Source organism: Oncorhynchus masou, unplaced genomic scaffold (assembly GCF_036934945.1).
Source record: "Oncorhynchus masou masou isolate Uvic2021 unplaced genomic scaffold, UVic_Omas_1.1 unplaced_scaffold_1838, whole genome shotgun sequence".
In the NCBI taxonomy this organism is placed as follows: Eukaryota; Metazoa; Chordata; class Actinopteri; order Salmoniformes; family Salmonidae; genus Oncorhynchus; species Oncorhynchus masou.
In genome coordinates, this window is record NW_027008349.1 from 45,233 (window position 1) to 66,776 (window position 21,544).

Genomic DNA, 21,544 nt, shown 5'->3' on the forward strand with positions numbered 1-21,544 from the left:
TCTCACTGTACAAGACACGGAAATCTAACATACTGTATGATCAAGTGTGTAAAGTCATTTGGAGCCATAAGGCTGATTTCAATATCTAACATGATAGAAAAGCCTGCTATTCATTTCACTATCAATACAACTGTCTATATTTGACCTTCTACTGTCTGCTATAACATTTACCGTCCTGCATATTTGCTATCGTTGTTCAGTTGGGTTTACAGCCACCAATTCCACTGAAACCGTTTGTCGCCCGTAACTGGCCATTCATACTTCTGGAGAGTTTATCATCTGAATGTTTACACATAGTTAGATTTTATGTTATGTTAATTTTAAGAGTTTTCAAACGGAATAGTAAAATGACACTATCACCTATTCTCTGCTCTGTGGCGGTTTTCTGTTGGATTTGAAAGTTTAACAATATGCATCTATGAGAGTTACAATGTTATGTTCCTAGCTCAATGTAATGATGTGATGTTTATTACTGAATGATAAAAAATAAAATAAAATATACAAAAGAGGTAGAAAAGCACGTTGAATAACCTATTTAATAAAAATGAGTTTAAAAACAAAAATTGAATCAAAGAAGACTTGATATGATGCAACCAATTATCAGGGATCTCATGAGAGAGAACCTAAAGCAGGTTCATCTATAGAGGCGTCTCAACTGACAGTAGTGAGATAAAACATGGAATTCTAAAACAAAATATGATCAAATATTGTTGTTTAGTGCACCAGCCATAATAGTTTAGGGATGGCACATATCCTGAAATATTTCATCATGTAAGAAATGCAGCCAAAGAAAAAGTGATTGTTCTGCCGCTTGGGTAAGAGTGGAGTAGTTCGATCACAAGAATAAATAAATACATCAAATGTTTCCACATTTCAGAATCTAAAGCAACAAAATGAAGTGAAAACTGTGCAGTGGTTCACATACTTTATCACCTCACTAGACATTTTGGTTTTATGGTAATAATTTTAAATATGAGTATATATCTAAACATACAGTATCGTTCTTTGAGTTTTGCCCTTCACTAAAAAAAGGATTGGATTGTAGAACTTATGATCATTTTTCAAGTGTAGATTTTGCTGCAAGGCCTTGTCTGAACACCAGTGAAGACCCCCAGATGGACCACAGATTACTATATCATACTGTATGTAGGTGATATGTTAAACACCTATCCAAGCGTTGTGAGATCTGTCATGCGTCTGCAATGTAGTCAACCTGGAACTTAGACATTTACAGTACTGTAATGTGTCTCATTTGCATACATATGCACACTGTGGGTATCAACCCTCATCTAATTAGTCATGTCTCATGGGTATTAAGCCAATCAGATGTGACTTCTGGGGAGGAGTCAGGTAATCTCATCAGTTCCTCTGTGTTCTTGACTCTAGAGTGAAATGTGTAACAATTTAATCTGGACAGTTTGTGAAGATCAATATCACCACACCTCTTTCAACTCGTCGCCTTGAAAGTAGCTTTTCCATCAACTCAACAAGCGCCAGCTGCTACTAACTGCCAATCATCCTCCATACCTGTCCTCACTTTTGTTGAACCCCACACCCACCGCTACTTAAACCTGACCAAACTAACATCCCTCCTCCTCCACCTTAAGTTCCTCCTGAGGGGGACTGGCATCATCATAATCATCATCGTTATCATCGCAGAAGCAGCATACCTACCATGGCCTGATGATGATATTGACCAAGACTCCAGGCCCAAGACAAATTGTTACATGTTTTTATTGACTTTAACTTTTTTTGTGAGTTCAGTTGATGATAACTGTAGAAGACCTTGACAACATACAGCATACTCTTTATTAGAGTGCACCATCATGTCTCTCTCCACCTGGGCCACCACTTGCACCATCATCTCTCTCTCCACCTGGGCCTCCATCTGCATCATCATGTCTCTCTCTACCTGTTCCTCCACCTGCCCCAGCATGTCTCTCTCCACCTGCACCATCATCTCTCTCTCCACCTGGGTTTACTATCAGAACATATTCAAAGCAGCTGATAATTATTTAAAGTGTTACAATTGTTAATGTCAGAGCAGTTGGAGGAAGTCTGAGGCTCCATTGTCACGGGTCTGGTCAAGAACAGTATTTAAAAGGTCACCTCTCCCAGCTTCAATAGGCTCTGACCATCACAGGAAAGACCCATCTCTCTCACCTCTCAACTCAACGTCCACTTGTCTTTCTCTCCGGAGGTAAGTGATACTTCATATCTTATCAGAAGAGACAGTGGTCTCTTCATCGGTCTGTCTCAGCTGCAGACCTGGGAACAAATACATCCTTATGGGGCTCGCGAATGGCACAGCAGTCCAAGGCACTGCATCTCAGTGGTAGAGGTGTCACTACAGACCCTGGTTCGATTCCGGGCTGTATCACAACCGGCCATGATTGGAAGTCCTATAGGGTGGCGCACAATTGGCCGAGCGGGATTAGGGTTAGGCAGGGGTAGGCCGTTATTGATCTTTACTGACTTGCCTAGTTAAATAAAACATTTCATTATTGAAGTATGTGTATTTTTAAATGTGGCTGAATTTGGCTGTTTGAAACATTACAAATGCCTCTAGTACCAAATGAACCTGGGTCCAAATACATGGAGCATTAAATTATAGGTATGAAAACATTTTTAAAAGTTATTCTCTGTTTGTAAAAACTATCTATTTACACATATTGATTTTGGAGGTTGTGTTGTATATCTGTGATGAACTTAAATATTCTATTCCTGTTTTAGTCAATGTCTGTCTGACATTTAACAAAGCTGCTACGGTTGATCTCTCAGCTAACCAACTCCAGTGGCAACCTACCCTATAGTTAGAAAACAAGTGTTTAAACACTGAAATTGCTTCTTGAGATAAGAATGTCATATAGAAGAGATACCAGTAGAGATACATTAGCCTAAATAAATACTAAGACATGTCATCCTCATCAGTGGCCTTTCAAGAAAAAAATGTTCATGACTTCTATATGTATTTTGGAATGTTGTAATGGCTTTGAAGTCTGAAGTCGGAATTCAACCACAACAGATGTTTTTCCGCACTATAATTCCAGAAGTGTGTTTGATTTGAACAGCAGTGTTTCTGGGATGTTTACACTTGATTTAGAAATAGATTGTCCCATTGTGTGACAAGTTCAGTACTGACCTAAAATGATTTGTCAGTTCCCCAGCTCTGTTCTCCGCTGCTACATTGATTGTCGTTTGTCATTGTGTATCCATGTGCTGATGCTGGTTCTGGCTTTGCTCTTTGTCTGTTCTTAATTAAACGTCAACTCCCCATACCTGCTTCTCGACTCCAGCGTCGGTCCTTGTAAATTCACACAATCTATAAAAGAATTGGTGAAAACCAAGCACACGTCGGAAGGAACAGTGCAGCAGAGTCACATTCACTGATATGTTTCTTTCCAGCATTTCCCCTGGACTGCCATGATGATGAGAATGAAGCTGGCCTTCCTTTTGGCCATCTTACTTTTTCAACTGACCATCTCTGTTAAAGGAGGGGTAAGTGACTTCAAATAAATGCTTTTAAAACACACAATTCAGGAGTTAATCTCGTAATCTACCAGTATGATATTTACCATCTTGTTAGTATGTGTCAACAAAAGTGATGTATTTTTATTGCAAGTCATTGAAATAGTTTGTTTTGTTCTGAAACAACTATCTCTCTGTTATACTAACAGGCATCTGCTTCTAAGCCAGCTCAACAGGCAGATAAACAGGTAAAGATAAAACATTACAAACATTGTAAACGTTAGTTATGTGAGTTGTCTAGTTATATTGTCCGTATGATATTTGACTTACTATATTGCTAGCAGTGGTGGGCACCAATATATATATATATAACTTCTGAAATCTCACCTTCATCTATCACTATTCAGCAAACAGTTCCAGATAATGGAAAACACAGGGAGACACTCGCTGTCTTATCTAAACATCCCAGAGCTAAGTTGAGTTGGTTCAACCACAGGTTAACGACCCTCTTTGCTTACTTAAAAACCCACAACCCATTTCCTCCCCAACCCAGCTGGAATGGTGTTTATTATGTTTAATTACCCCTGTTTCATGCTACACAATCCCTTCCTTATAAATTAACATTATTAATCAGATATAATAAAACAGAGTAGAGTTGAATTAGTTATAGTTCTATTTCAAATGTAGATATTGTTTAGTCATTATTCATCAAATCAAAATCAAATCAAATTTATTTATATAGCCCTTCGTACATCAGCTGATATCTCAAAGTGCTGTACAGAAACTCAGCCTAAAACCCCAAACAGCAAGCAATGCAGGTGTAGAAGCACGGTGGCTAGGAAAAACTCCCTAGAAAGGCCAAAACCTAGGAAGAAACCTAGAGAGGAACCAGGCTATGTGGGGTGGCCAGTCCTCTTCTGGCTGTGCCGGGTGGAGATTATAACAGAACATGGCCAAGATGTTCAAATGTTCATAAATGGTCAAATAATAGTAAGGCAGAACAGTTGAAACTGGAGCAGCAGCATGGCCAGGTGGACTGGGGACAGCAAGGAGTCATCATGTCAGGTAGTCCTGGGGCATGGTCATAGGGCTCAGATCAGTTGAAACTGGAGCAGCAGCATGGCCAGGTGGACTGGGGACAGCAAGGAGTCATCATGTCAGGTTGTCCTGGGGCATGGTCCTAGGGCTCAGGTCCTCCGAGAGAGAGAAAGAAAGAAGGAGAGAATTAGAGAACGCACACTTAGATTCACACAGGACACCGAATAGGACAGGAGAAGCACTCCAGATATAACAAACTGACCCTAGCCCCCCAACACAAACTACTGCAGCATAAATACTGTAGGCTGAGACAGGAGGGGTCAGGAGACACTGTGGCCCCATCCGAGGACACCCCGGACAGGGCCAAACAGGAAGGATATAACCCCACCCACTTTGCCAAAGCACAGCCCCCACACCGTATCATCAAATTCCTAACATGCTTAAACCTGCTTACTGCCGATGCCGTTCTCTGCAGTAGTGATGGAGGCTTGCCACAAACTTACAAGGTTGCGGGGCTCTGTTCAGAAACAACCCCTAGACGCTTGTGCAGATCTTAGAGGATTGGGAAGGTTTAAGCAATAGGGCCAGAATTCCACAAAGCAGATTAAAGTGTAGGTGACAGTATCACTACATCATCACCCATCAAACCCTCTCAGAATACCATGTAACTAGAGGTTAGGGGCTGAGGTTTATTTCTGGACAGGGCCTGGGTTGTAAATGTATATTCATTTTCACATCTTAAATTATTTCTTCAACCTATATCCTTTACCTTTGTCTGTGAAATTGATGAATCTAACGGCAAATGTAATGTCCTAAATGTAATATGACTCTCTGCGTCTGCCTTTCTCTCAATGCAATGACGTATACTTTGGATGTAAAATGCTGCCATTCACTCAATATTGACAGTTGACAGTTTAATCATTTTGATGCCATCAGAAAGCTGAGACTCTCCTCTCTTCAACTGTAATATCATTAGTTGCTTTCAAAAGTGTTTTATTCTGTGATTGCATTTTAAAATGTTGCACAAACTGTACCTTTATCGCCCATATTATTATCATGCAATGAACTTATGAAAAGTTCTTTAGAGCCTTGATAATCTGTATTCTCAATTCACAGCAGAATCCTCCTTCTGGCCGCCGGAATTCTGCTCCTGCTGCCCTGAATCATGCTCCTCCTGACCGGTCACCTGATCCTGGCCGCCGGAATTCTGCTCCTGCTGCCCTGAATCATGCTCCTCCTGACCGGTCACCTGATCCTCCGGAATTCGCTCCTGCTGCCCTGAATCATGCTCCTCCTGACCGGTCACCTGATCCTGGCCGCCGGAATTCTGCTCCCTGCCCTGTCTAGCCCCAGTCTGGTCAGTACCTGTTTTGTTATCTGATACTGTAAGTCAAATAACACTAAAGACCAATTGAAGTGTCAATTTAAGTCCAACCAGGACTTAAATATCACTTAAATATCAATGTCACTTAATAATTTAACACGTACATATTCTTTTTACATTGTGAGTACACTATCACTAGTAATGCATATGTCACAGTGCACTGCTTAGTATGCTTAGAGTTTTGTCTCACGCACCTGCTGCTTATGCACAAGGCAGGCACACACTTCCCCAAGCTCTGAAACTGCCGGTCAGAAAGAAATGCTAGTTGACAGATGCAAACATGGTTCTTATCCACAAGAAATCAACAAAAACATTGCAAAATGACATGATCTTTTCCAATATAGCTAGTTAGTTACCTATCTAGGTGTCATTGTCTGAATACAGCTGCATTTGATATGACAGTTTTCGTATTTGATTGCTGAAGCAAACCACTAGCCAGAGTATGAAGCTCACCAACTTGGGGCAGCATTGATAGGTAGCTAGTTTATTTCGTTTGCTAGTTTATTTCGTTTGCTACAGTGCCTTCAGAAAGTCTTCATACCCCTTGACATTTTCCACATTTTGTTGTCACAGGCTGAATTTAAAATCTATTACATTTAGATTGTTTTGCCTACACAATACTCCATAATGTCAAAGTGGAATTATGTATTTCAAAATGTTTACAAATAAAACATTAAGATTAAATTAAGTATTACACCCCTTTGTTATGGCAAGTTCAGCAGTAAATAATGTGTTTAACGAATCACATGGATTGAATGGACTCACTCTGCGTACATATGGAATTGTTTTCAGATGGTCATACAATGGATCATTTAGCTATTTGATTTAGAATTTTAGGACCCCTTTAGGCATAAAAATATATATAAAATATTCAATTCGCCTTTACTACTATATCCCATAGAAATGCATTGAATAACACATTCATAAATGGCAAAAAAATAAATCAGAAGGTTTGTCTGACAACTAGGGAATGTCAGCTGTTCATATAATTATATAGTACCAGTCAAAAGTTTGGACACGTCTATTCCAGTTTTTTTTAAACGATTTTCTGCATTGTATAATAGTGAACACATATTAATATACGTTATGAAGTGTAGAATTAGTGTACCCACTTAAAAAAAGGGAAAAGGTGCTTAACTGATGGACTTAGGAAAACAAAACACGGTCTTCCCCGAGGACACTTCACATGCTGACCAGCTCAGTAAATGGTCTCCCCGAGGACACTTCACATGCTGACCAGCCCAGTAAATGGTCTCCCCGAGGACACTTCACATGCTGACCAGCTCAGAAAATGGTCTTCCCCGAGGACACTTCACATGCTGACCAGCTCAGTAAATGGTCTTCCCCGAGGACACTTCACATGCTGACCAGCTCAGTAAATGGTCTTCCCCGAGGACACTTCACATGCTGACCAGCTCAGTAAATGGTCTTCCCAGACACTTCACATGCTGACCAGCTCAGAAAATGGTCTTCCCCGAGGACACTTCACATGCTGACCAGCTCAGTAAATGGTCTTCCCCGAGGACACTTCACATGCTGACCAGCTCAGTAAATGGTCTTCCCCGAGGACACTTCACATGCTGACCAGCTCAGTAAATGGTCTTCCCCGAGGACACTTCACATGCTGACCAGCTCAGTAAATGGTCTTCCCCGAGGACACTTCACATGCTGACCAGCTCAGTAAATGGTCTTCCCCGAGGACACTTCACATGCTGACCAGCTCAGTAAATGGTCTTCCCCGAGGACACTTCACATGCTGACCAGCCCAGTAAATGGTCTTCCCCGAGGACACTTCACATGCTGACCAGCCCAGTAAATGGTCTTCCCCGAGGACACTTCACATGCTGACCAGCCCAGTAAATGGTCTTCCCCGAGGACACTTCACATGCTGACCAGCTCAGTAAATGGTCTTCCCCGAGGACACTTCACATGCTGACCAGCTCAGAAAATGGTCTCCCCGAGGACACTTCACATGCTGACCAGCCCAGTAAATGGTCTTCCCCGAGGACACTTCACATGCTGACCAGCCCAGTAAATGGTCTTCCCCGAGGACACTTCACATGCTGACCAGCTCAGTAAATGGTCTTCCCCGAGGACACTTCACATGCTGACCAGCTCAGTAAATGGTCTTCCCCGAGGACACTTCACATGTTGACCAGCTCAGTAAATGGTCTTCCCCGAGGACACTTCACATGCTGACCAGCTCAGAAAATGTCATTGCAGTCACTTACACGCCTGTCTGTATATTGCAGATATCAGAGTGAACTTTATTCTTCTGGGATACATGTGAAGTGTCCTGAGCTAAGATATATTTTATACTGTATGAAGTAAATTTCTGTTTTAGAAAAAACAGGGGATTCCATCAGACAGAACCAGAAACTCCTGTAAAGAAATTAAAACAGTTTAAATTCCAAAATAATCCTCCTAAATATTTATTTTCAGGGCAAAAATGGACACTGAATGGAAAGAGAAATAAAGTTGTTAACATTGCTTCATTTCATGTGTACAGTGTGAATTTGGTGATATGATTGCCTTCCCACGTTCACCTGTTCATACATGCAACGGAATAGAATATATCAACAAACACTATGCCATTTATGTGGGTGACACAAAATTCCCTGGAACAAATAAAGAAGATGGTCAGGATATATTTCATATAACATGTTGTCTGCCCTACATACACAAACAAACATCATTAGGATATCTTAATTCATCTTGGAAATATAAACCTATAAACACAGACAAATAAACACAATAGGCTGAAATATCAACTATGAATATTAGGCTGCAATATCAACTATGAATATTTATGATGAATTTATGGTGATTCACTTTTTGGTAGCTGATTAATAGACAACTTTCCAAGTCAAATATCTTATCATTCACTGCTGTATTGTCCTGCCTGACAAAAATACCTAGTTACACACTCAGACACAGAAAACATGGTTTTTCCTCTGTAGATTTTATGTTCAGCCCCTACTCGTGGAATTATGTTAGGGGGACCCCTAGATTTGACTCCAAATTGAATATGGTGTCCCCAATCCCATTTGGTGCCACAATACCATTATGGTTAAAACCTGTGTATCAGCTCTACATGTTTTAAATGAGAGACATCTTTCAGATTTGTGTACTGTACTTATGACCTGTAGTCAAGACTATTCTGATGTATCTCAATGACGTTGGGAATCCAATATGCCATAATTACACTCATACACCTTTGTCTTGATATAGAAAAGAAAGGAGACTGCTTGTCATGGCAAAACCAAGTATTTTAAAGACATGCAACTAACTACTAAGTATTTTTTAAACCTCACGCTTTGGGCTGGATTTGTCAATATGTAGTTAGTTTATATATGCATAGTCTATGAGCAGATTTACTGTTTACCTCAATTAGCAAGGAAACTATTTTCTGGAAATAAGCTTTTTGTGCGTATGGACAATTTCTGGGATCTTTTATTTTAGCTCACGAAGCATGGGACCAACACTTTACATGTTGTGTTTATACTTTTCTTCAGGGTAGTTGAATATTTGCTTTGACATTGTAGTTCTTATTACCTACTCAAATCCTCATATCAATGCTTAATAAAACAAATAGTACTTGTTACAAACCCCTTTGGCCCTGCAGTCTAGGGGGGGGGGGGGGGGACGAGACCCGTATCATATCTCATGCAAATCACCCCAGTGATAAAGTAACAGTGAGAGCTAAAAACCACAGACAACCTAAATCTACCGTCAAACACTTCAGGTTTATTTTAAACACACGGTAATGGGGTGTGGGAAAAGGGGCTGAGCTGGACCCAAGGAAAGAAATAATAAATATCCAAACAAACCCCTAAGCTAGTCTAGCCTGCTTTAAGAACAGCTAGGTAACCAACCAAAAATACAGTGGGTGGTCCGCCCAGTTCTAATTAGGGTATTTAGACACTGTTTTCCTACGGGTAATGTAGGCCCATTGGCTACTTGGCTGGTTATCCCCGTTTCCCACCAACAAACAGTCATACACCATAACAATACAATACAATACAATACACACAGGCTAACGGACAAAGTGACATGTAGGTACAAGTACAAAAGAGAGAACTGATTGGGATACTTTTAAACCAAGGGTAAGGGGATGTGACTGGGTAAGGGAAAAGGAGCAGGTGTGTCTTCTGATTAGCGACTGATTGGCGACTGATTAGGGAATGATGATTGCCACCTGTGAATAGGGGAGAAGGAGAGAAAACAAATACACACACAGGATATCCGTAACAGTACCCATCTGATATTTGGATGAAAATGTAATACTTTGAAAAGAGTAAAGCTGCCATTTATATTTGTATTTATGTTTGTATTTATTCTTCCTGAGATCCCAACACATTAAGGCACTTATTACAAATAAAACTAATTACATATAAAACAAAAAATAAAACAGTACATCATATTATTACACCACCACACAGTTGAAGTCGGAAGTTTACGTACACCTTAGCAAAATTCATTTAAACTCAGTTTTTCACAATTCCTGACAAATTCACTGTCTTAAATCAGTTAGGATTACCACTAAATTTTAAGAACGTGAAATGTCAGAATAAGAGTAGAGAGAATTATTTATTTCAGCTTTTATTTCTTTCATCACATTCCCAGGGGGTCAGAAGTTTACATACACTCAATTAGTATTTGGTCACATTGCCTTTAAATTGTTTAACTTGGGTCAAATGTTTCAGGTAGCCTTCCACAAGCTTCCCACAATAAGTCGGGTGAATTTTGGCCCATTCCTCCTGACAGAGCTGGTGTACCTGAGTCAGGTTTGTAGGCCTCCTTGCTCGCACACGCTTTTTCAGTTCTTCCCACAAATTCTCTATAGGATTGTGTGCAGGGCTTTGTGATGGCCACTCCAATACCTTGACTTTGTTGACCTTAAGCCATTTTGTCACAACTTTGGAAGTATGCTTGGGATCATTGTCCATTTGGAAGTCTCATTTGCTACCAAGCTTAAACTTCCTGACTGATGTCTTGAGATGTTGCTTCAATATATCCACATCATTTTCCTTGCTCATGAATCCATCTATTTTGTGAAGTGCACCAGCCCCTCCTGCAGCAAAGCACCCCCACAACATGATGCTGCCACCCCCGTGCTTCACGGTTGGGATGGTGTTCTTCAGCCTGCAAGCCTCCCCCTTTTTCCTCCAAACATAACAATGGTCATAATGGCCAAACAGTTCTATTTTTGTTTCATCAGACCAAAGGACATTTCTCCAAAAAGTGCGATCTTTGTCCCCAAGTGCAGTTGCGAACCGTAGTCTGGCTTTTTTTATGGCGGTTTTGGAGCAGTGGCTTCTTCCTTGCTGAGCGGCCTTTCTGGTTATGTCGATATAGGACTTGTTTTACTGTGGATATAGATACTTTTGTACCTGTTTCCTCCAGCATCTTCACAAGGTCCTTTGCTGTTCTGGGTTTGATTTGCACTTTTCGCACCAAAGTACGTTCATCTCGACTCTGTCAATCACCATATTCTTATCAGCAGACTCAGTAGCCTCGGTTTTTCTGATGACTGCCTTGCTTGGTTCACCAACTACTTTGCAGACAGAGTTCAGTGTTTCAAATCGGAGGGCATGCTGTCTGGTCCTCTGGCAGTCTCTATGGGGGTACCACAGGGTTCAATTCTCGGGCCAAATCTTTTCTCAGTATATATCAATGATGTTGCTCTTGCTGCGGGCGATTCCCTGATCCACCTCTACGCAGACGACACCATTCTATATACTTCCGGCCCGTCCTTGGACACTGTGCTATCTAACCTCCAAACAAGCTTCAATGCCATACAACACTCCTTCCGTGGCCTCCAACTGCTCTTAAACACTAGTAAAACCAAATGCATGCTTTTCAACCGTTCGCTGCCTGCACCCGCACGCCTGACTAGCATCACCACCCTGGATGGTTCCGACCTTGAATATGTGGACATCTATAAGTACCTAGGTGTCTGGCTAGACTGTAAACTCTCCTTCCAGACTCATATCAAACATCTCCAATCGAAAATCAAATCTAGAGTCGGCTTTCTATTCCGCAACAAAGCCTCCTTCACTCACGCCGCCAAATTTACCCTAGTAAAACTGACTATCCTACCGATCCTCGACTTCGGCGATGTCATCCAAAATTGCTTCCAACACTCTACTCAGCAAACTGGATGCAGTTTATCACAGTGCCATCCATTTTGTCACTAAAGCACCTTATACCACCCACCACTGCGACCTGTATGCTCTAGTCGGCTGGCCCTTGCTACATATTCGTCGCCAGACCAACTGGCTCCAGGTAATCTACAAGTCCATGCTAGGTAAAGCTCCGCCTTATCTCAGTTCACTGGTCCCGATGGCAACATCCACCCGTAGCACGCGCTCCAGCAGGTGTATCTCACTGATCATCCCTAAAGCCAACAACTCATTTGGCCGCCTTTCATTCCAGTTCTCTGTTGCCTGTGACTGGAACGAATTGCAAAAATCGCTGAAGTTGGAGACTTTTATCTCCCTCACCAACTTTAAACATCTGCTATCTGAGCAGCTAACCGATCGCTGCAGCTGTACATAGTCTATCGGTAAATAGCCCACCCATTTTTACCTACCTCATCCCCATACTGTTTTTATTTGTATTTATTTACTTTTCTGCTCTTTTGCACACCAATATCTCTACCTGTACATGACCATCTGATCATTTATCACTCCAGTGTTAATCTGCAAAATTGTAATTATTCGCCTACCTCCTCATGCCTTTTGCACACAATGGATATAGACTCTCTTTTTTTTCCTACTGTGTTATTGACTTGTTAATTGTTTACTCCATGTGTAACTCTGTGTTGTCTGTTCACACTGCTATGCTTTATCTTGGCCAGGTCGCAGTTGCAAATGAGAACTTGTTCTCAACTGGCCTACCTGTTTAAATAAAGGTGAAATTAAAAATTAAATTAAAAAAAGGAGACAGAACACATCTCCTCTCTGAGTGGTATGACAGCTGTGGGGTCCCATGGTGTTTATACTTAAATACTATTGTTTGAACAGATGAACATGGTACCTTCAGGCGTTTGGAAATTGCTCCCAAGGATGAACCAGACTTGTGGAGGTCTACACTTTTTTTGTCTTCTGAGGTCTTAACTGATTTCTTTTGATTTTCCCATGATGTCAAGCCAGTAGGCACTGAGTTTGAAGGTAGGCCTTGAAATACATCCACAGGTACACCTCCAATTGACTCAAATTATGTAAATTAGCCTATCAGAAGCTTCTAAAGCCATGCCATTATTTTCTGGAATTTTCCAAGCTGTTTAAAGGCACAGTCAACGTAACGTAATGTAAACTTCTGACCCACTGGAATTGTGATACAGTGAATTATAAGTGAAATAATCTGCTTGTAAACAATTGTTGGAAAAAATGTACTTGTGTCATGGACAAAGTCGATGTCCTAACCGACTTGCCAAATCTATAGTTTGTTAACAAGAAATACGTGGAGTGGTTGAAAAACAAGTTTTAATGACTCCAACCTAAGTGTATGTAAACTTCCGACTTCAACTGTATCTACAATACAAATTGTATAATTCCGCCATAAAACAATATTACAATGTACGTGTGTGTAGAGTCAGTGTGCTAGCGCTTGTGTGTGTATGCGTGTGTTTGTACCTTTGTGTGTATCAGGAATCAGATAAGATCCATGTGAAACAGATCAGGGCGTGACAATCCCCCCCCCAGTTTATATTTAGGTCTAACGATTTTCCTTGCCACCCAATCTGAAACTAACTGCAGCTCTTTGTTAATAAGTGTTGCAGTCATTTCAGTCGCTGTAGTTGCTGACGTGTATAGTGTTGTGTCATCCGCATACAGACACATTGACAAGCCAGTGGCATGTCGTTAGTAAAGATTGAACAACAATCCATTGCACTCTAGTTACCATGTAATTGCACAGGTTATTATACATGTTATTACTGTGTAGCTACATAGTTAGAAGGGTAAACTACAGTACATGAATAATGGCCATCCAGATAGCCTGAGTGCACTTATTTCTCATTTGCCTGAATGAGAGACAATATTGGATTGCTCAAAATAACTAATGATGTGTCACCTATTCAACAGTATACATTTGGGGATATCATCAGATTTAATCGGAGGAAGGCTGGCTTGCCATATAACCACTATGCTATTTATGTGGGCAACCGTGATATCACAGGTAAAACACCTGAACAGGATATTTTTCACTTCTCAGGTAAGTTTACAAAAGTTTAAATAAAACTTAAGCCTTTTAAATTCTTTATGTTAAACATTTCTACTCCCTTAATTAATCATGTCAAATGGCTGTCTTTTTCATTCATCAGGTGAAAAGTTTCATCCAGGAAATGCAGATTGTGTATTTGACAGTCTGGCGAATGTTACAGAAGAAAGCACTCCTGTGGTCCAAACAGAATGGGCTGGAATAGACTTGACTAGAAGAACAGACGACAACATGATTGCCACAATTGAACGCCTTCACAATAAATGTAACGGACAATACAGTGTGTTGTCGGCTAATTGTGAGCATCTTGTGACATTCATTCGCTTTGATCATCCAATCTGCAAACAGGTATGTTTAATTATTTAATCCAATATTGAGACTCAACAACAATGTAACTTTTGAAATCACTATTATAATCCACCAAATGCATTCATAAGTATTTGACTTTGATAATTGTGTTAACATCAACTGGAATTTTAAAACAAATTAACTCTGTAGGCTACTTGATATGAATTCTTATAAGATGGTTAGTGAATGTAGGTAACCCCTTATCAACCATGAATCAGTCCATTCCATAGAAATAGAATGAATAGAATGGGCTTGGAAGATCTAACCCAGGCAATTTTACTGGTAAACCCATGGGTACACTCGCAGTAGATGAGGTAAAGGAGTCAATGGAAGGCAGCCGTTCCATTGACTAGATTGGGGCACAATCAACAAATCTGAACTAACAAAGTGGATATTTATCAAATCCGTTATGATTTATGTGTTGTAGCAGGCCCACAATGGAAAAGGGGGATACCTAGTCAGTTGTACAACTGAATGCATTCAACTAAAATGTGTCTTCCGCATTTAACCCAACCCCTCTGAATCAGAGAGGTGTGGGAGGCTACCATAATCAGCATCCACATCTTCAGCACCCGGGAAATAGTGGGTTAACTGTCTTGCTCAGGGGCAGAACAGCAGATGTTTACCTTGTCAGCTCGAGGATTTGATCCAGCAATCTTTTGGTTACTGGCCCAACGCTCTAACCACTAGGCTACCTGTAGCCCCAATGTGTTTACTTAAGTCCAATTTGGATATATTTGTCTGTTTTTGCTGTGTAACAGAAGTTGTCCCTTTTCAGGTTTAGAAGAAGTGACTCCAAACAAGCATTATACTCCGATTTTTACCTCAACATAGTGTGAAATACATGTATAAGCAATAGCCTAAATGTAGACAGATTTTGCTGTGGGGCAATGAGGAGACTGAGGATCTTTCACCCACGAGTTTCCATGGCAACTTCATTGTTTTGTTTGAGTTTAATTGACTCCTTTACTCTATCTATAGTTAAAGAGACGAATCGAACTCAAGAGTTATACATTGGAAAGACACCAAGTGACAACGAAGATACTATTAACTCAATATTCATATATACATATTCATATTATTATATACAGTTACAGTTGATCTTTAGAAAGATGAGGCAGTGTGATACAATATGTTTTTATATGTATATTTCTTTTAAGCTAAACTTGTATTTGTGGTAATGTCAGTTTAGTTGACTCAAAAAAATCACAGCACAGATTGAAGGGTACACTTCCTGCTTTTACTTCTTAGCATGGGGACACTCAAAATGGCTGCCAGTCCATTCTATGGTCAATTACCCCTAAAAATCCCTGTTTCGTCATTAAAGGAGAATACATTATAATTGTGATTGGAATTTCAGTAACCTTCCTGAATTGAAATAATTGATCCCAACCCTGGAGACATTGTGTAACACCTGATTTTGTCTCTTTGTCAACCTTCCATAGAAAGGTACCGATCCGTTCATCGAATTTCTTGCAAAACTTTTTTGCAAACCTAACTCAACCCTATTCACAAATAAGAGGGGGCGTGGCAGAAGAGGTCTTGGTCTCCTACAGGATGAAACCCGAGCCAACCAGGGTGCACCAGCTGCTTGAGTTCTAAACCTCTCAGATGTTCTCTCTCTCTTCCATCCTCTCTGTCTCTGTATGAAGTGAGGTCTAAACCTCTCAGATGTTCTCTCTCTCTTCCATCCTCTCTGTCTCTGTATGAAGTGAGGTCTTAATAATAATAAAACATGAGCAAGAATTCTGTTTCCTGTCTGTTTTATTGTCTGTTGACTGCATCCACATCCATGTTTTAGAGTAAGACTGAACACTGCTGAGAGAAGCAGAATATATTCAGACTTTACCTTAGGGTAGAATCTACATATAGTCTATTAACTGTTACATTTTAGAAGTAAGGGATTATCCAGTGTTACTGAGTTTATGGTCGCACAATTTCAGGTGTGAATTTAGAAAGGTTAACAAAGTACTGTATTGGTAATATAGGGTTAATAGAAATATAATAATCTAAAACTGACTGGATAATATTTCTATTGGTGTTTTACTGTAAGATGAGGAAATGTTGGAAACATTGCTGTTAGCAGCACATGGACATGATTATCACTGATGTAATAGTTGAATCCCAACACCAGATGGCAGACAATGTACAACCTAAAGATCTTCGGACGACTCTAGTGTGTTACAGTAGCCTACTCATCTTGGAAGGTGGCAAAGCTACAGTGGTGTTTGTCAGACCATGAGGCATCCCGTAAATCAGTATTCTAACAAAACGTCTGTACAGTGCATTTGGAATGTATTGAGATACCTTGACTTTTTCCACATTTTGTCATTTTACAACCTTGTTCTAAAAGTAATAAAACAATTCCTCATCAATCTACACATAATACCCCATAATGACAAAGCAATTTTTTTTGCAAGTGTATTAAAATTAAAAAACCTTATTTAGATAAGTATTCACACCCTTTGAAGTTTTCACAACCTTCCAGAAGGACATCCATCTCTGCAGCACTCTAACAGCCAGGCCTTTATGTTAGAGTGGCCAGTCAGAAGATACTCCTCATTAAAAGGCACATGACAGCTCACTTGGAGTTTTCCAAAAGGCACCTAAAGACTCTCAGACCATGAGAAACAAGATTCTCTGGTCTGATGAAACCAAGATTTAACTATTTGGCCTGAATGCCAAGCGTCATGTCTGGAGGAAACCTGGCACCATCCCTATGGTGATGCATGGCTGTGGCAGTATCATGCTGTGGGGATGTTTTTCAGGGACTGAGAGACATGTCAGGATTAAGGCAAGGATGAACGGAGCAATGTACAGAGATCCTTGATGAAAACCTGCTCCAGAGCACTCAGGACATCAGACTGGGGCGAAGGTTCACCTTCCAACAGGGCAATGACCCTAAGCACACAGCCAAGACAACGCAGGAGTGGCTTCGGGACAAGTCTCTGAATTTCCTTGAGTGGCCCAGCCAGAGCCCAGACTCTAACCCAATCGAACATCTCTGGAGAGACATGAAAATAGCAGTGCAGATACGCTCCCCATCCAACCTGACAGAGCTTGAGAGGATGTGCAGAGAAGAATGGGAGAAACTCCCCAAATATCAAATCAAATCAAATCAAATGCATTTATATAGCCCTTCGTACATCAGCTGATATCGCAAAGTGCTGTACAAAAACCCAGCCTAAAACCCCAAACAGCAAGCAATGCAGGTGTAGAAGCACGGTGGCTAGGAAAAACTCCCTAGAAAGGCCAAAACCTAGGAAGAACCTAGAGAGGAACCAGGCTATGTGGGGTGGCCAGTCCTCTTCTGGCTGTGCCGGGTGGAGATTATAACAGAACATGGCCAAGATGTTCAAATGTTCATAAATGACCAGCATGGTCCAATAATAATAAGGCAGAACAGTTGAAACTGGAGCAGCAGCATGGCCAGGTGGACTGGGGACAGCAAGGAGTCATCATGTCAGGTAGTCCTGATGCATGGTCCTAGGGCTCAGGTCCTCCGAGAGAGAGAAAGAAAGAGAGAAAGGGAGAATTAGAGAGAGCACCTTAAATTCACAAAGGACACCGAACAGGACAGGAGAAGTACTCCAGATATAACAAACTGACCCTAGCCCCCCGACACATAAACTACTGCAGCATAAATACTGGAGGCTGAGACAGGAAGGGTCAGGAGACACTGTGGCCCCATCCGAGGACACCCCCGGACAGGGCTAAACAGGCAGGATATAACCCCACCCACTTTGCCAAAGCACAGCCCCCACACCACTAGAGGGATATCTTCAACCACCAACTTACCATCCTGAGACAAGGCAGAGTATAGCCAACAAAGATCTCGCCACGGCACAACCCAAGGGGGGATGCCAACGCAGACAGGAAGATCACGTCAGTGACTCAACCCACTCAAGTGACGCATCCTTCCTAGGAATGGCATTGGAGAGCACCAGTAAACCAGTGACTCAGCCCCTGTAATAGGATTAAAGGCAGAGAATCCCAGTGGAGAGAGGGGAACCGGCCAGTCATAGACAGCATGGGCGGTTCATTGCTCCAGTGCCTTTCCGTTCACCTTCACACTCCTGTGCTGGACTACACTCAATCATAGGACCTACTGAAGAGATGAGTCTTCAATAAAGACTTAAAAGTTTAGACCGAGTCAACGTCTCTCACATGGGTTGGCAGACCGTTCCATAAAAAGGGAACTCTGCCTCCAGCTGTTTGCTTAGAAATTCCAGGGACAGTAAGGAGGCCTACATCTTGTGACCATAGCGTACGTGTAGGCATGTACGGCAGGACCAAATCAGAAAGATAGGTAGGAGCAAGCCCATGTAATGCTTTGTAGGTTAGCAGTAAAACCTTGAAATCAGCCCTTGCCTTAACAGGAAGCCAGTGTAGAGAGGCTAGCACTGGAGTAATATGATCCAATTTTGGGGTTCTAGTCAGGATTCTAGCAGCCGTATTTAGCACTAACTGAAGTTTATTTAGTGCTTCATACGGCTAGCTGGAAAGTAGAGCATTGCAGTTGTCTAACCTACAAGTAACAAAATCATGGATTCATTTTTCTGCATCAATTTTGGACAGAAAGTTTCTGATTTTGCAATGTTACGTAGATGGAAAAATACTGTCCTTGAAACAGTCTTGATATGTTCATCAAAAGAGAGATCAGGGTCCAGAGTAATGCCGAGGTCCATCACAGTTTTATTTGAGACGACTGTACAACCATCAAGATTAATTGTCAGATTCAACAAAAGATCTCTTTGTTTCTTGGGACCTAGAAAAAGCATCTCTGTTTTGTCCAAGTTTAAAAGTAGAACGTTTGCAGCCATCTACTTCCTTATGTCTGAAACACAGGCTTCGAGGGAGGGCAATTTTGGGGCTTCACCATTGTTCATTGAAATGTACAGCTGTGTGTCATCTGCATAGTAGTGAAAGTTAACATTATGTTTCTGAATGACATCACCAAGAGGTAAAATATATAGTGAAAACAATAGTGGTCCTAAAACAGACCCTTGAGGAAGACTGGGATTTACACTTGATTTGTCAGAGTACAAACCATACACAGAGACAAACTGTTATCTTTCCGACAGATATGATCTAAACCAGGCCAGAACTGGTCCGTGTAGACCAATTTGAGATTCCAATCTCTCCCAAAAAATGTAGTGATCGATGGTATCAAAAGCAGCACTAAGGTCTAGGAGCACGAGGACAGATAACGAGCCTCGGGCTGACGCCAATTAAAGGTAATTTACCACCTTCACAAGTGCAGTCTCAGTGGTATGATGGGGTCTGAAACCTGACTGAAGCGTTTCGTATACATTGTTTGTCTTCAGGAAGGCAGTGAGTTGCGACGCAAGAGCTTTTTCTGAAAGGAATGGGAGATTCGATATAGACAGATAGTTCTTTATATTTTCAGGGTCAAGGTTTGGATTTTTCAAGAGAGGCTTCATTACTGCGTAGCAAAGACACACATAGTCAGACAGCATAGACATAACTCATCGTTCAGCTTTGTCTCCTTTCATAAATCAAATCCTCCATATCAACAGGCATATATCAAATTGTAATTTATATACAACCCACTCTAAACACAAACACCTGTACAAACTCACGGATAGGAGAGTGACCCTACAGGTTAAGAGATAAACAACATAAGAGGGAGCATAGAATGATTCCAGACACTGCAAACCCTCCTTTCCCCACTCGGAAAGGTAGGGAGTAAAAGATATGTTTACACATGATGACACTTTGACCTCTCCCCTCTCATCGTCCCATGCAACTTAGTCCTGACATAGAACAGATAACTGCCAATGGCCACCACTATAGTACAACAAAATACATTCTTATGAGAAGTAACTTACACACATTAGATGAATATTAAACATCTTACAAATGTTACCAACAAATTCTGATAATTCCACGACAAGGGTCTGACAGTACAGGGAAGACAGCCTTCCTCTCTCTACATACAGGGTCTGACAGTACAGGGAAGACAGCCTTCCTCTCTCTACATACAGGGTCTGACAGTACAGGGAAGACAGCCTTCCTCTCTCTACATACAGGGTCTGACAGGACAAGGAAGACAGCCTTCCTCTCTCTACATACAGGGTCTGACAGTACAGGGAAGACAGCCTTCCTCTCTCTACATACAGGGTCTGACAGTACAGGGAAGACAGCTTTCCTCTCTCTACATACAGGGTCTGACAGGACAGGGAAAACAGCCTTCCTCTCTCTACATACAGGGTCTGACAGGACAGGGAAGACAGCCTTCCTCTCTCTACATACAGGGTCTGACAGGACAGGGAAGACAGCCTTCCTCTCTCTACATACAGGGTCTGACAGGACAGGGAAGACAGCCTTCCTCTCTCTACATACAGGGTCTGACAGTACAGGGAAGACAGCCTTCCTCTCTCTACATACAGGGTCTGACAGTACAGGGAAGACAGCTTTCCCTCTCTCTACATACAGGGTCTGACAGTACAGGAAGACAGCCTTCCTCTCTACATACAGGGTCTGACAGGACAGGGAAGACAGCCTTCCTCTCTCTACATACAGGGTCTGACAGTACAGGGAAGACAGCCTTCCTCTCTCTACATACAGGGTCTGACAGGACAAGGAAGACAGAGACATGAGTGTCTCATATCACTACTGTAGTGGCTGTCCTCCAACACTACATGGTAATCCATCCACTATGAAACCCATGGTCTATGCACCCTCACACATTCACTGCAATGTTAATCATTTGCATACGCACACTGTGGGTATAAACTCTAATTTCATTGGTTGGGACTTGTGTCTCATGGGCATTAAGCCAATCAGCTATGACCTCTGGGGAGGAGTCAGGTATTTTCATCAGTTCCTCTGTGTTCTTGACTCTAGAGTAAAAGGTGTAACAAGTTCATCTGGACAGTGTGTGAAGATCAATATCACCACACCAGTGTCCAATAGAGTTATAGAGTGGTGATGAACAGAACACAAAGAAACATGTTGTTGCTCTGTATGCTGACAACCTGTGTATGAATTATTTACATTTTTTTAATAACTAGGCAAGTCAGTTAAGAACAAATTCTTATTTATGACGGCCTACCC

At 41.4% G+C, this 21,544-nt stretch overlaps 1 protein-coding gene across 2 annotated transcripts; it reads left to right on the top strand.

Annotated features, from left to right (window-relative positions):
- The first annotated feature begins 2,071 nt into the window (after window positions 1-2,071).
- LOC135532365 (uncharacterized) lies at window positions 2,072-16,210 on the top strand. 2 transcript variants are annotated; one of them, XM_064959928.1, is made up of 8 exons: window positions 2,072-2,200; window positions 3,406-3,498; window positions 3,678-3,716; window positions 5,626-5,722; window positions 5,841-5,863; window positions 13,981-14,110; window positions 14,220-14,464; window positions 15,910-16,210. In XM_064959928.1, exons 2-8 carry the CDS (start codon window positions 3,424-3,426, stop codon window positions 16,057-16,059), a joined length of 759 nt encoding a protein of 252 aa, XP_064816000.1. In that variant the 5' UTR covers window positions 2,072-2,200; window positions 3,406-3,423; the 3' UTR covers window positions 16,060-16,210. The 2 variants fall into 2 exon arrangements, with proteins under 2 accessions (XP_064816000.1, XP_064815999.1); XM_064959927.1 differs by having other exon boundaries at window positions 2,073-2,200; window positions 5,623-5,722.
- The last annotated feature ends 5,334 nt before the right edge of the window (window positions 16,211-21,544 follow it).

What these genes read in the sequence shown, in the direction of transcription:
- LOC135532365 (XM_064959927.1), top strand. Translation starts at nt 3,424, where the DNA reads ATGATGATGAGAATGAAGCTGGCCTTCCTTTTGGCCATCTTACTTTTT. An exon ending in CCATCTCTGTTAAAGGAGGG is followed by an intron (nt 3,499 to 3,677) that starts GTAAGTGACTTC and finishes TTATACTAACAG; the next exon opens with GCATCTGCTTCTAAGCCAGC. An exon ending in ATCATCCAATCTGCAAACAG is followed by an intron (nt 14,465 to 15,909) that starts GTATGTTTAATT and finishes AACCTTCCATAG; the next exon opens with AAAGGTACCGATCCGTTCAT.